The sequence below is a fragment of the Chiloscyllium plagiosum genome, unplaced genomic scaffold (genome assembly GCF_037043375.1).
Source record: "Chiloscyllium plagiosum isolate Xiang-an unplaced genomic scaffold, Cpla_swu_hap1 HiC_scaffold_19, whole genome shotgun sequence".
NCBI classification, from domain to species: domain Eukaryota; kingdom Metazoa; phylum Chordata; class Chondrichthyes; order Orectolobiformes; family Hemiscylliidae; genus Chiloscyllium; species Chiloscyllium plagiosum.
Genome location: NW_028270157.1, coordinates 45,848,006 through 45,863,108, shown reverse-complemented (window position 1 = coordinate 45,863,108; position 15,103 = coordinate 45,848,006). Strand labels below are relative to the sequence as shown.

Here is a 15,103-nt window from a genome sequence, read left to right as displayed (position 1 = left end):
GGGTAGGAACCCCCGACCTCCCTAATCTTCCTCCATCAGGGCGTACGACCTCACCTCCCGCTTGTAGCGGGAGCACTCCCGTTTAAAATGTCCCTCTTCATTACAATAGTAACATCTGAGTGTCCTCTTCGTTTCCCTGTCGCGGTCTCGCGTTCCTCCACTCTTCCTTTGTTCCGGCCATGGTTCTCTTTTCCTCTGCTCTTGCCACGACTCTCCCCTTTCCTGTTTCTGCCACGGCTCTCCCTTTTCCTTTCTTCCAGCTGTCATTTGTTGCACCGTTTGCATCATTATCTTTGTCGCCTTCCTTTGCTTCTCATCGTCCCTTCTCACAAACACCTTTTGCGCCTCTCGTAGTAATTCACTTAAAGATTTACTATCCCAATCATCCATTTTCTCTAACTTCTTTCGTATGTCCGGCCAGGCCTTTGATACAAACTCTACCCGTATGAGTTGTTGCCCCACGTCCGTCTCAGGGTCCACCCCAGCAAACTGCTGCACATTCTTCCTAATCCTGTCTAGGAAGTCCGTAGGGGTTTCCTCCGGGTTTTGATGATTACCAAAGGCCTTGGTAAAATTGTGCCCCTTTGGGGCTGCGTGTCTTATTCCTTTTATCCAATATTCCCGCATGTCTCTCATGTTGCGCCGTCCTCCCTCCGTGTTCTTATCCCACTCGGGGTCGGTGAGGGGAAACTTCTGCTCCCCTCCTTCTCCCCCCTCTCTCTCCCAGACCAAGAGCGCAGCTTGTCGTATCATCTGACGCTCCTGGCTAGAGAACAATGTTTTCATGATGGAACACATCTCTTCCCACGTGTAAGTATTCGGACCCAGGAACTGATCCAATTGTTCAGCAAGTCCCATGGGGTCCTCTAGTAGACCCTTCATCTCCCTCCTGAAATTCTGTACTTCAGTACTCGTCAAGGGAACGTTCACATATCCCGTCCTTCCTTCCTCGCCCCCCATGGGCACTTCCCGGAGTGGATTCATTCTTGCAATCGAGACAGGGTTTTGTCTGTGACCCTTTTCAGCTTGAGATCTGGTCTGTACCCCTGAGGTAGTTTGTGATTCCTCCCCATCTTCTTCCCCTTCCCCTGAATCGTCGTCACCCGAAGGAACATTCTGTGGGGCAGACGGGGTCACGTAGGGCGGCGGTAAGTGATCTAAAGGGTCCCATTCTTTCTGCCCTTTCGTGTCTTTATTAGTTACCTGCATTTGACAAGATATCGTAACCGGCAGCCAACAAAGGGCATAATCACTTTCTTCCAGATTAACATCAGGTTTTGAATTGACATATAAAATGAGGGCTTGCCGGACCCAGTCTTCGTCAGTACCGAATCTAGGCCACCACACTGAGTCGCCCTGAATAGGTTTCTGGGACCACTTTTGACAGTATTTTACCATCTTCCTTTTAGATTTTCCCTTTCTTCCAGCCTGATCCCAATTATTTAGCATTCTCCCTAACGGACTATCGTCAGGTACCCCGGGGTATGTGTCATTGTCCCTGTTTAAGCCTACCTTTCCCTTAATCACCTTAGATCCCTTATTTCCCATTTCCGAGGACTTCGTATTTTTCCCGTGATAATCTATCACAATGTAGCCAATTCCCGGACCTTCAGTCCCGTGATCGCCCAGGTTCCTTTGCAGGCACCCCCGGTCTTTGGATTCCTGTGTCCTACGTCTCTGTGACACAAATCACAGGCACCCCGTAGGTACACGTTCCTCCTCAAACACGGTCTCTGCAAAATCCCTCACAGGCGAGCCCCGGCCTCCAGATTCTTGAGTCCCACGTCTCTGTAGAAAAAAAAAATCCACAGGCACCCCGTAGGTACCTAGTCCTCCGGAAACACGGTCCCCGCAAGTTTTGTCTTACCTGGGTTCGGTGCACCGAAATTACTCGATCGTTAACCGTCCCCACTGCCTCGGGTACACCCCTCCTTTGTTTTCCTGAGCCTCCCGGATATCACTCGCTCAAGCCGCGCGGGGCGACAAGCAAGGAATCAGGGACTGCTGAACTCAGCAGGGTGCACCTTCTCCGATATCCTTCCTCAACTCCCCTTGCGGCCGGAGTGTTGATCCCGGACGAGCCCCCAAGTTGTTAGAAACGAAAATCGCTTCTCAATAATCGCTCTAGACAAATTCAGGAAAACAAAGTTTTATTAACAAGTCAAGTCTGCAGAGTCGGGCACCCTTAAAGAAAAGGCGCGCTGAGGCTTACAAAGTCTCCATTATTTATAGGACAAATCCCTCCTCTCCTTGGCTCCAACAAGCCATGAGGTTCACATTCTTAAAAACATCATTATTTTTATCACAAAGTCTGCAACAAAAGGCTCCAGAGTCTCCAAAGTTTGTTGTTTTTCTCACCCTGTAGTCTTATCAGTCAAAAGCTTTAATCTTGAAACAGATGTCTCAAGTCGTACTCCCATCCTGGAGTCTTATCAGCGAAGGACTCATCCTTCTTTGCTGTGTGAATGGCTTCATTAATCAAGAGCCTGCATGCTTTTACTATAGCTCACAAATTGTCAGCATTCTGCACAATTTAAACTACTCTACTTTTGAGTATATAAAATGGTTGTTAGAAAAGAAACAAAGGTTTTGTCTTTTATTATAGATCAGTCTGTGGTCCAGGCACATCTTAAAGTTTAAACCGAAATTACCTCTTACATCAGACTTACCTGAAATCTGCTACATGGATAAGCTAATCTCTTTCAGAGCTGCCTGTAGTCCCAGTGAAGGCCCCACTCAAGTATCGTTGACTGGTGTTTCAGAGCTGACAGCCAATGAAGGTGAAACTTTCTTTTCTCTGATGGGAGTGGGAGATACTCTTGATCTTAGGCAGATAACACCACACAGAGAAGTAAATGGTTCAAGGGCAGCCAGAGTTGGTGTTGATGCTTTCCCTATCAACCCTAAAATGGCAGGGTGGGAAGTCATGCCACTCAAAAAGTCCTGTCCCATATTTCAAATGAGATTTTAATCAAGAACCACCCGCTCTTCTCAAATACATACACAGAAAAAAAATGGCATTACTTCAAGCTCTGCAATTGAATTTTCTTTCTTTAGTCCCTGCCAGAATGACCATGCAGTAGCACCAGGTGTGATGTTTGCACAGAACAAAATGGCACTATCAAGCCAAAAAGATGTTCTGTTTATCACACACATGAGTACTCTGGTAATGAACTTCAGTGATGTGTAATGATGGGAATGTAAACAATACATCCCAAAGACTGGCAGATTGCATCAACAACATGGCCCTTCAGCTGTCTGCAACAGGCAAGGTACTGACTATACAAACCAGACCATGCTCGCAAAATCCAAAACATAGTGTTCAACATTCGATGTGATTCAATAATTAGGCAATATTTACTAAGTAATCCAGAGTATGGGATTGTGTTGACCTGCAGTTTAAAATTGTCAGTGGCTCTCAACGTGATGCACTTTCTATCGAGACAAAATATAAAATGAAAATATTTTACATTAATTGCTGAAAAAAAGTTTTAAAAGGTTACTGCAAAGCTAGACAATTAAAGTAAATACCAAAAAGCTTTAACACTTAAAAGGCTTAAAGGCTCCATCTTACATGAAGCACAAAGTCCAAGTACATTGTAAACAGATGGAAATCATACTGTGCTTAATTTAAATGCACTGCAATGTTTCATTGAAACCTGTGCCCGAGTTTGATGATGATACTTTCAATCAATTCAAATGCCTACCTAGAAGCTCCTATCAAAAGTGACAAAGATCCAGTGATAGGGATCTGCAATTGATTTATCCAATTGCCAATTACTCATTCCATTCCAGTGTTACTGGCCATATGGCAGGCTAGAAAACATACCTTAAGGCTTTCTTTATTTACTCTTAGCTTTATTGAAAGGGACTTAGCTAAGTGAGGCTGGAGAGTCATATTTCAACACATAGATTCAAAGCATATCAGTAAGGTTTCCCTTACGGTTCTGTAGCCTTTATTTCCTGAATCTTAAGATACAATACAGTGTTCACAAAGTAACTTAATGGCAAAGGTCAAGATTGAAGAGCTTGTGAATAAATGAGCAACAATAAAGGCATGTAAACAAAAACAAATATTGAAAGTCACATTTAAGCTGTGAAGGTTTTTGCTTTGTTTGCATTTTGTTCCACCAATAATTTTATAAATATATTTTATCGTATCAGGTGACCATAATGCTTTAGAGAAGTATTATTTACAGGAAAAGGCATTATCAGGGTGGCTAACTTTTAAGAAGTAAATCCAGGTGGACTTTGGCCTACCGGAGGTTAGGGTGGAGTAGTGGGGTGAGGGGTGGTAGTCAGTGAGTGAGAGTTGGTAAGGTGTAAAGAGGAACTCCAGCATCTCACTAAGAGAAAGAACTTGCATGTATACTATCAGCCTGGCAGTGCCACTTTCTCTGCATTTGCTTTTCTCCTTGAAGTCACTAGCAGGAGCATGGAGAACCTTCACAAGAGGGAAAAGGAAGCAAAGGCAGTGGAATATTAATTAGTTTTCTTTCCTCCTCTCCCTGACACACACAATTCTTAGCCCCTTCTACTCCATGGACACAGTACTTAGTCCCCAACCCCCATTAAGTACACAATAATTAGCCTCTTCTTACCCCATTCTCACAAACAGTAATTAGCACTTCCTCCACCACTCATACACAGAATACAAAGAACAAAGAAAATTTACAGCCCAGGAACAGGCTCTTCGGCCCTCCAAGCCTAGGCCAATCCAAGTCCACTGTCTAAACCTGTCACCCAATTCGTAAGCATCTGTATCCCTCTGCTTCCCACCTACTCATGCATCTGTCCAGACACAGCTTAAATGAATCTACCGTGCCTGCCTCTACCACCTCTGCTGGCAACGCATTCCAGGCACCTACCACACTCTGTGTAAAGAATAATTAGCCCCCGTCTCCCTCCCCTTACACAAAGTAGTTAGCCTCCTCTCACATACACAGTAAACAAGCCCCTCTTTCCCATCTCCCCAAACATACAGAAATTCGCATCCCTTCACCCACACACTGTAATTGGCACCTTCTCCCTCGCAAATACAGTATTTAGCCCCTCTCTACGCCCACACAGAATTAAGGATTAGTGGTCGATTTTACTGCTCCATGGATGCTACCTGAACTGCTGTGCTCTTCCAGCACCACTAATCCAGAATCTGGTTTCCAGCATCTGCAGTCATTGTTTTTACCTCGTTTTTACCACTCAGAATTAAGTCCATATTTCTCTATCAATGTCCTATCGGGAAAGATACCTGCATTGGCACCTGGTCCTGTTTACACGTGAGTCCAGAGCCACAGCAATGTGTCTGTCTCTTAAGTGTCCTCTGACATGGCCTAGCAAGTGGCTCAGCTGTATCAAATTGCTACCAAATCGAAATGCAATGGAACCGGATGGACCAACCAGCATCGACCTAGACATTGGAATTGACAAAGGCAAACACAGGCACTATCAAAGCTGCAAAGTCCTCCTTGGGAGAATTATTTAGAGAAAAATAATATGCAGCTTGGAGGTGGAGGGCCCAGACATTCAGGAAAGCAATTCTTCCACAGCTGGCTTCTTCTCAGCAGATGTTATCAGGAGGCTTGTGAAATCTGTAAGTCAAAAGAGTGGCAGAATAAAAATTGCTTACCAATGAGGCAAGAATAGGCAGTAATAAGACTGAATGCAGGCGAATAGGTCCCACATCAATATCTAGTGAGATTCTTGGCTTGCCATTCAAAACTTGAGTGGAGAATCAGACTGTTTTTTTTGCGGTATTGAGATTCTCATTTTTCTGACCTCACCATATTTTCCCAACTGTCTTGCCATTGCTAATATCTTTCAGAGGATGAGAAAATTCAGGTCAAAGTTTTCCATTATTCCTTGCATTGATTCACTGAATCCAAAACTGTTGCAGAGTGATGGGAATGAGCTTTGTGTGCTGAAAATAATTCCAGATAACTGGTGCTTTGGGATTCCAGACTTCCAGCTTGGAAAGCAGGACAGATGGTGCCCTGGGGAAAATTTGTTTAGGCAATTGTTATGCATTAAAAATATGGGACAATCTGAAAAAAATAGGATGGTTGATTATGACAATGTAGGTCCAGCAGGAGCAAAGTCATTGATGTGACCTAGCAATCACATGATCCAACGCAAAGGATCGCATGACGCTACACTAAAGATCCTGTTCCATTTCAATTTTTAAGTACCTTTTCAGCATTAGTAGCAATGTCTAAAAACTATCCACAACGCAATAAAGAATTTGGGTCCAACACAGGTGCTCGTAGAGTTGATGCCGATCATTGATCAACTCCCAGGGCAGTTGAACTCAGGGTCCTGAAGCTTACCATGCATTCAGTGTGCTTGCTGCTCACCAATATGCCAGCAGACTCATTAAGGCCACTCCTTTTTATTATGTTTAGTCAAGCTTCCAATAATACAGCTGGTGTACTTGTGCTGTGCTTACTAACAGGTATTGTAAGACAGAGTTTATAAAAATACTTGCAATATTTTACCTGAATATTTTCATCATGAGCTTCTTTCACATTTTGGGCAAGTTTTCTTTTGCAGTGTGATCTTTTCCCTGAGAGGGAAAGTCCTGACAGGAGAAACTTTGGGCAAAATGTTGCTGGAACCATGGCTATGGGAATGGGAAGGGGAATGGGAATGGGGCAGGGAGGGGTGCTGCTGGTAAAACAGCATAGATCCACATGGGGCCAGCTCCCTGATTACAGGCAGGTCAAGGTTCTTGAGACGCTCATTGCAATAGAGACCTCATTTGGCTATGGAATCAATGCTTTCAGATTTTGAGTGCCTCAGTAAGTTGCAGAGTAGTTAAGATGTGGAATCAGCCATAAGGATTGGCTGTGCAACAATCAGGGAGCTTGTCTACTTGGGTACTGGACGTGGTTGAAGAGGCTGCAGCTGGGCAAAAGGGCACCTCATGTTTGCAGATGGTATTGCCCAGTTTAAAGGGTTTACGATCAGAGGCTCAGCTTCATGGAGATGTCTGAGCACCAATGGTTGCTAGGACTGCATGTCTCTAGGCAAGTGGTGGTGGAGATGTGTGGCCTGCTAGAACAGAGGTTGACAGCAATAAGAGGTGGCATACACCCAATACCCATTGTGTTAAGGGTGACATTGGTATTGCTTTCAGCCTGTCCTCCTCAGCTTCTCAGGTTCCACGTGTACCACCTTGTAACAGAAAGATGTATGGCTGATACAAGCCCTTTCTTTATTACCTTGTACCTGCCTGAATGTGCCTTTTAAATGAGGTATCATGGTGAGCTATTGCTGCAACGACCCAGCAACCACTCTTCAATGATTAGCTTCCCTGCTTGCTTCTCTTAAATGGCTCTTCCTCTTAAAATTGTTGAGGCCACCTGCCTGTACATGCTGATGATCCAGATATCATCTCTGACATATGGTCACCTGCCCAAAGCTAAAATACTAGCCTTTGGGTTGAAATCTAAGAATTTTCACTCTGGAGCACCGTACTACAGTGCCACAATGACATATGATGTAGAAGTTTACCACATCTTCTACAGCTGTGTTGGTTTAATTATGATAATGGCTGTCTTCAATCCATTAGTATCATTACAACTAGAGTACTTATGGCTTTATAATAATCACCCAACATATTAATAACATTAATATAATTTCAAAAGTGCAATCTATTACAATTCCAAAGAATGTAATATAATTTGTTTTTATTTATTAGAGTCGGGAATATCAAGATTTTTATCCACTTATCAGAATGTCAATCTTTTCATCATTAAGAGTAGATGCAGTGTTCTATCTGGACAATATATCTTCTGTATCCTTTGGGAAAGATACTATTGTGGTTATGTAATTCAGAAGCCTGAGCTAGTGTCCCAGTAGGATAAAAGTTAAAATTCCATCTGGAAACATGGGAATTTAAATTGAATTTTCAACAGATGAGAATTTGGATTGTTGCAAAACCATCTGTTTCACTAAAATCTTTATGAGAGTACCGAGACTGCAGTGGCTCAATAAGAAGGCGGGGAGGAACTATTTAGTATTATCTTTTCCAGTGTCAGTTGCATCTTGATAATGAGAAATAAACCTTAAGCATTGTTGTGAATTTTCCATCTCTTACGGCAGCTAACCCAATGGCTTTGGTCTGTACTTAACTTTGGGTATTTTATGTTACCTGTTATTAAATTTATATTTCCTAACAGCAATTAAGATTCTATTAATCCGTTTCCTGGCCTTGTGTTTAAAATGCAGGATGAGTGTACAGACCATCCGGAATGTGTTCAGTGTTGAAAATGGCTACCGTCTCTCAGATGATCAGATTGTAAACCACTTCCCCAACCATTATGAACTGACCAGGAAGGACTTGATGATTAAGAACATAAAGCGTTATCGCAAAGAACTTGAAAAAGAGGGAAGCTCCTTAGCAGAAAAGGATGAAAATGGAAAATATGTTCACTTAGGTATCCGAGTTGTATGTATATCCTATAGTCGTTCGCGAACAAAGTGGCAAAATAATCCAACTTAATTAACAACATATTTAAAACAATTTATATCTTTATGTTTTCATGGGTTGTAGGATAGCTAGGCTAGCATTTATTTCCATCTATATAGACACTGATGTAGGTGCTGCTGAGCTGCCCTCTTAAAACATCACAATACTTTGGATGTAAGGACACCCACAGTGTTTTTAAGAAGGTGACAGGAAATATGAAATATTTACAAATCAGGATGGTGTGTGACATGGAGGAGAATTTGCAGGTGATGGTATTTCCATGCAATTGCTGCCTTTATCCTTCTAGGTAGACTTGTGAGTTTGGAAGGTGCTGTGAGATAAGCATTGGTGAGTTGCTGCTCTGCATTTTGTAGGTGGTACACACTGCTGATGTAGGGTTGAATGTTGAAAATGTTGAATGTGGTGCCAGTTAAGCAGGCTGCTCTGTCCTAGATGATATCAGGCTTCTTGCGTGTTGTTGGAGCTGCACTCATCCAGGCAAATGGAGATTAACCCATCACAATCCTGACCTGTGCCTTGTTGATAGTTGATAGGCTTTGGGGAGACTGGAAGTGAGCTACTTGCCGCATAATTCCAAGCCCCTGACCTGCTGTAATAGCCGCCATATTTAGACAGCTAAACTAACTCAGTTTCTTTTCGATGGTAACCCCCAGGATGTTGATTGAAGAAGATTCCTCAATGGTAAAGTGATCTACATTAAGAGGCAGTAGTTAGATTCTGTCTTGCTGGAATAGTCATTGCCTTTTTTATGGAGCAGACCAACTCCCTCTAATATATTAAGAAAATGGTCTCGACCCTAACTTTTTCTTATTTTAAAGGTAAATGTAAGACATTGTATTCCAGATGCAATTCAATTGGTCAAACTACTAGGCTTGAAACAAAACATGTTTCATTACTTAGCTCTCCTGGTTTCATTTCTTTCCATTTTTTTAGTTTTCCCTTAATATGGAATGCCTAAAGAACCAGTTATGACTGTTATTTCACTCTTTTTCTCATTGTTAATAATAATTCAAAACACTTGACTTTCAACTTGAGCCCTCCTCACTTTTACTACCTTAGCTTGAATTGCTTTGTGCATTATGGAATTGCTTTTAGCAATGAGCTGAAAAAAGGCAGATGGAGTTCAATTTGGATAACTGTGGGGTATTGTATTTTGGTACAACAAACAAGGATAAGCCTTATACAATTAATGATAGGGCCTTGGGTAGTGTTGCAGAACAGACCTTTGGCCCTCGATGTTGTACTGACCTGTGGAACCAATCTGAAGCCTATCTATTCCATTTTCATCCATGTGTTTATCCAATGACCATTTAAATGCCCTTAAAGTTGGAGAGGCTACTACTGTTGCAGGCAGAAATTGCCTCTGACATCTATCCCATATCTATCACCCCTCAACTTAAAGCTATGTCCCCTCATGTTAGCCATTACCAAAGGAAAAAGGGTTTCACTGTCCACCTTATCTAACCCTCTGATTATCTTATGTCTCAATTAAGTCACCTCTCAACCTTCTCTCTTACAAAAACAGTCTTAAATCCCTCAGCCTTTCCTCATAAGACCTTCCTTCCATACCAGGCAATATTGTAGTAAATCTCCTGTGCACCATTTCCAAAGCTTCCACATCTTTCCTCCAATGCAGTGACCAGAACTGTACACAATACTCCAAGTGTGGCCACACCAGAGTTTTGTAAAGCTGAAAATGACCTCATGGCTCTGAAACTCAATCCCTTTTACAATAAAAGCTAACACACCATATCTTAACAACTCTATCAACCTGGGTGGCACCTTTCAGGGATCTATGGACACAGATCTCTCTGCTCGTCTACACTACCAAGAATCTTACCATTAGCCCAGTACTCCTTATTCCTGTTGCTCTTTCTGAAGTGAATCACCTCATACTTTTCCGCATTAAACTCCATTTGCCACCTCTCAACCCAGCTCTGCAGCTAATTTATGTCCCTCTAACCTGCAACATCCTTCAGCACTATCCACAACTCCACCGACCTCAGTGCCATCCTTTTTACTAACCCGTCTTTCTATGCCCTCATCTAGGTATCCTGTATCCTAGCAACACAGCTCTTAGCTGGTCGTTCAATCCACTGTTACATTTTACATTTTCCACTACTCTGTGTGCTTGCTAAGTCCCTGCCGGCCTTTCAACTCTCTTCAAGGTACATTACACCTACAACTTCATAACAGACATGCAGTAGCTATTCCTTGAATAAACTCCACATTTTAATTGTGCCCATCCCCTGCAGTTTCCTTCCCTGTCCTATGCATCCTAAATCTTGCCTAATCACATCATAATTATCTTTCCCCCAGCAATAACTCTTGTCCTGTGGTATATACCTATCCCTTTCCATTGCTAAAGTAAACATAACCGAATTGTGGTCACTATCACCAAAGTGCTCACCCACCTCCACATCTAACACCTGCCCCGGTTCATTACCCAGTATCAAATCTAATGTGGCCTAGCCCATTGTTGGCCTGTCTACATATTGTGTCAGGAAATCATCCTGTACACATTGGACAAAAACTGATCCATCTAAAATACTCAACGATAGTATTTCCAGTTAAAGACCCCTATAACAATTACCCTGTTAGATATGTTCCTATTCAGAATTATCTTTGCTATCCTTTCCTCTACATCTCTGGAACTATTCAGTGGCCTATAAAAATCTCCCATTCCTGAAGAAGGGCTTATGCCCGAAATGTCGATTCTCCTGCTCCTTGGATGCTGCCTGACCTCTGCGCTTTTCTAGCAACACATTTACAGCTCTGATCTCCAGCATCTGCAGACCTCACTTTCTCCTATAAAAATCTCCCAACAAGGTGATCTCTTCTTTCCTGTTTCTAACCTTAGCCCATACTACCTCAGTCCTTTCTGCCAGCATAATACTGTCCTTAATTAAGAATGCCACCCCCTCACCCACCCCCACCACCACCTTTACCACCTTCTCTGTTCTTACTGAAACATGTAAATCCCAGAACCTGCAACAACCATTCCTGTCCCTGCTCTACCCATGTCTCTGAAATGGTCAAAACATCGAAGTCCCAGGTACCAACCCATGCTGCAAGTTCACCCACCTTATTCCAGATGCTCCTGGTGTTGAAGTAGACACACTTCTAACCACCTTCCTGCTTGCCAGTGAACTCTTGGAACCTCATTTCTGACCTCACTGCTGTCAACCTCCTGGACACTGGAAGTACAATTTCGGTTCCCATCCCCTGCTGAATTAATTTAAACCCTCCCGAAGAGCATTAGCAAATCCCCCCCAAAAGGATATTGGTACCCCTTTGGTTCAGGTAAAGACCATTCAGTTTGTAGAGGTCCCACCTATCCCAGAATGATCCCTAATTATCCAGGTATCTGAAACCCTCCCTCTTGCATCATCCCTGTAGCCATGTGTTCGAATCCTCTCTCTCCCTATTCCTTGCCTTGCTAGTATGTGGCATGGACAACAAACCATGCTTCCATCCTAACTCCCTGAATTTCTGCCTTAAATACCCATCCTTTTTCCTATCTATGTTGTTGGTCTGTGTGGACCATGAATGGGACTGCTCTCCCTCCTCCTCAAGGATCCCGAAAACACGATCCAAGGCGTCATGAAACATGGCACGTGAAGGCAACACACCAACTGTGAATCTCTCTCGTTCCCACAGAACCTCCTATCTCTCCCCCTAACTATAGGGTCCCCAATGATCAATGCTCTGCTCATCTTCCCACTTCCCTTCTGAGCAACAGGGACACACTCTGTGCCAGAGACCTGTACCCCTTGGCTTACCCCTGGTAAGTCATCCTCCTCAACAATATCCAAATATTGAGGGTAACGGCCACAGGGGATCCCTGCACTGCCAGTTCCCTTTCTGTCCCTTGACTGTAACCCATCTGCCTTTTTCTTGTACCTGAGGTGTGACTAGCTCCCTATAACTCATCTCAATAACCCCCTCCACCTCCTGAATGATCCAAAGTTCATCCAGCTCCAGCTCCAGTTCCCTAACGCGATTTTTGAGGAGCTGGAGTCGGGTGCACTTCCCGCAGATCAGTCAGCAGGGACACTATTAGTGACCCTTACCTCCCACATTCTGCAGGAGGAACAATTAACTGCCCTAACCGCCATTCCCACTGTTCTAAATTCCTGAGGAGACTGTAGAAAAATATAGAATGAGAAAGAACTAGTTACGTTATCAACCTGGGGCACAGAACCTTTTTTTTTTGGTTAGAGGAGGGGGATGGGTGGAAGACACTACCTAAGTAGTGTTTCGGGTGACACAACCACCCAAATATATTACTTCACTTACTCAGCTGTCCTGTGTCTGCTCCTGTTCAGGATGTGCTCCGCCTATTCATGAGGTAAGTTTTAAAATCAGTCATTCACCTTCCTGTTAGCCCCCTGGTCAACTCTCCTGCTCTTCCCGCTGCTGAAACAAAAATGGAGGGCCCTGGCGCTCAAATGAGTTTTTAAATCAGTGATTCACCTTCCTGTCAGGTACATAATTCTTTGAAATTTGCATCACATGTGGACAGGTTGGTTAAAAAGGCGTTTAACATGCTTGCCTTCAATGCTCAGCTCTTTGAATATAAGAGCTGGGAAGTCATGTTGAGGTCGTATAGGACATTGGTGAGGTTATATAGGACATTGGTAAGGTTATATAGGACATTGGTGAAGTCGTACAGGACATTGGTGAGGCCACTTCTGGAAAGCTGTGTCCAGTTCTGGTCACCCAGTTATAGGAAGGATATGATTAAACAGGAAGATTTGAGTTATAAGGAAAGGCTGGATAGAGTTGGACTTTTTTAATTGGAGTGTAGGAGGTTGAGCGATGACCTTATAGAAGTTTATAAAATAATGAGTGGTATAGATAGAGTTAATAGTAGTTGCCTTTTCCCTAGGCTGGGGGATTCCAAGGCTAGGGGGCACATTTTTAAGGTGAGAGAAGAGAGTCATAGAGTCGTAGAGATGTACAGCATGGAAACAGACTCTTCGGTCCAACCCATCCATGCCGACCAGATATCCCAACCCAATCTAGTCCCACCTGCCAGCACCCGGCCCATATCGCTTAAAAATATATGAGGGGCATTTTTTGTTTTACACAAAGGGTGACTTGCAAACTTCCTGAGGAAATGATGCATGTGAGTACAATTACAACATTTAAAAGACATTTGGATAAATCCATGAACAGGAAAGGTTCGGAGGGATATGGGCCAGGACTAGTTCAATTTGAAATTCTGTTCAGCGTGGACTGGTTGGACTGAAGAATCTGTTTCTGTGATGTATGTCTCTATGACTCTGATTCCTGAAGAATCAGAGCATAAGCCCTTCTCCATTCCTGAAGAAGGGCTTATGCCCGAAACGTCGATTCTCCTGTTCCCTGGATGCTGCCTGACCTGCTGCGCTTTTCCAGCAACACATTTTCAGTTCTGATCTCCAGCATCTGCAGACCTCACTTTCTCCTCTATGACTCTGATACCAGCCTAGCTCAACTGAAATCTGACTTGATGGAACAGTTCCTTCTTATTCAACGGCTGAAATTGAACTCTTCTTTCCCACACTGTTCCTTGAGTCAGATGTTTCCCTCTTAATTTTCTTCTCCTTGTGGAGATTAACACATGGTTCAGATAATAATCCAGGGTTTACACCCTTCGGATTCTAACTCCTGGTACTTTCTGAACAGTATCCCTTGTTTATTCTTCCCTAAGTTGTTGGTCCCAACATGGAATACAACAGCGTGATCCTTTCTAAGGCAGTTTGAAAGAAGTTCAACATATACATAACTCTCACATAACTGCTGTTGCAAGGTGCTTGTGCATTCTGATTGTCCTTCCATCAATCTCAAGTCTTCACAGGTGTCAAGTACATTTTACCTGCTGCATAGGATCCATTGTTGTCGATCCTTGTTCCTTCCTTTAGCCTTACCACACTACTATCATGTGGAGGTGCCAGTGTTGAACTGGGATGGACAAAGTTAAAACTCACACAACACCAGGTTATAGTTCAACAGGTTTATTTGGAAGTACTAGCTTTCAGAGCGCTACTCCTTCATCAGGTAGCTGTGGAGCAGGATCATAAGTCAGAATTTATAGCACAAGATTACAGTGTCATGCAACTGATATGATATATTGAACAAACATAGATTGCTGTTAAGTCTTTTATCTTTTAGAATGGGTTGCAGGTTTCATCATAGTTACAACCTGCAGCCCTGCAACCCTGCAGCAAACCTGCAACCCATTCTAAAAGATGAAAGACTTAACAACAATCTAGGTTTGGATATGGGCCAGGTGCTGGCAGGTGGGATTAGATTGGGTTGGGATATCTGGTCGGCATGGACGGGTTGGACCGAAGGGTCTGTTTCCATGCTGTACATCTCTATGACTCTATGACTCTATATCATATCAGTTGTATGACATTGTGATCTTCTACAATAAATTCTGTGTCTTATGATCCTGCCCCACTAGCTTCTTGACGAAGGAGCAGCGCTCCGAAAGCTAGTGCTTCCAAATAAACCTGTTGGACTATAACCTGATGTTGTGTGATTTTTAACTTTGCAGACATGATCAGATGCATCAGCCCCATTCTAAGTAAATCTCATTTGAAGGTGTGACCAAATTCTGGAGCA

The 15,103-nt window shown here is 43.2% G+C and overlaps 1 protein-coding gene across 1 annotated transcript in view; it reads left to right on the top strand.

The window, feature by feature from the left end:
- Nucleotides 1-15,103, top strand: part of LOC122559375 (polyglutamylase complex subunit TTLL1-like) — an 88,568-nt gene that overhangs the window by 27,408 nt on the left and 46,057 nt on the right. The window contains exon 4 of the mRNA XM_087997296.1: nucleotides 8,227-8,435. Coding sequence (XP_087853422.1) covers nucleotides 8,227-8,435 — 209 coding nt within the window. The remainder of the gene's footprint in view (nucleotides 1-8,226; nucleotides 8,436-15,103) is intronic.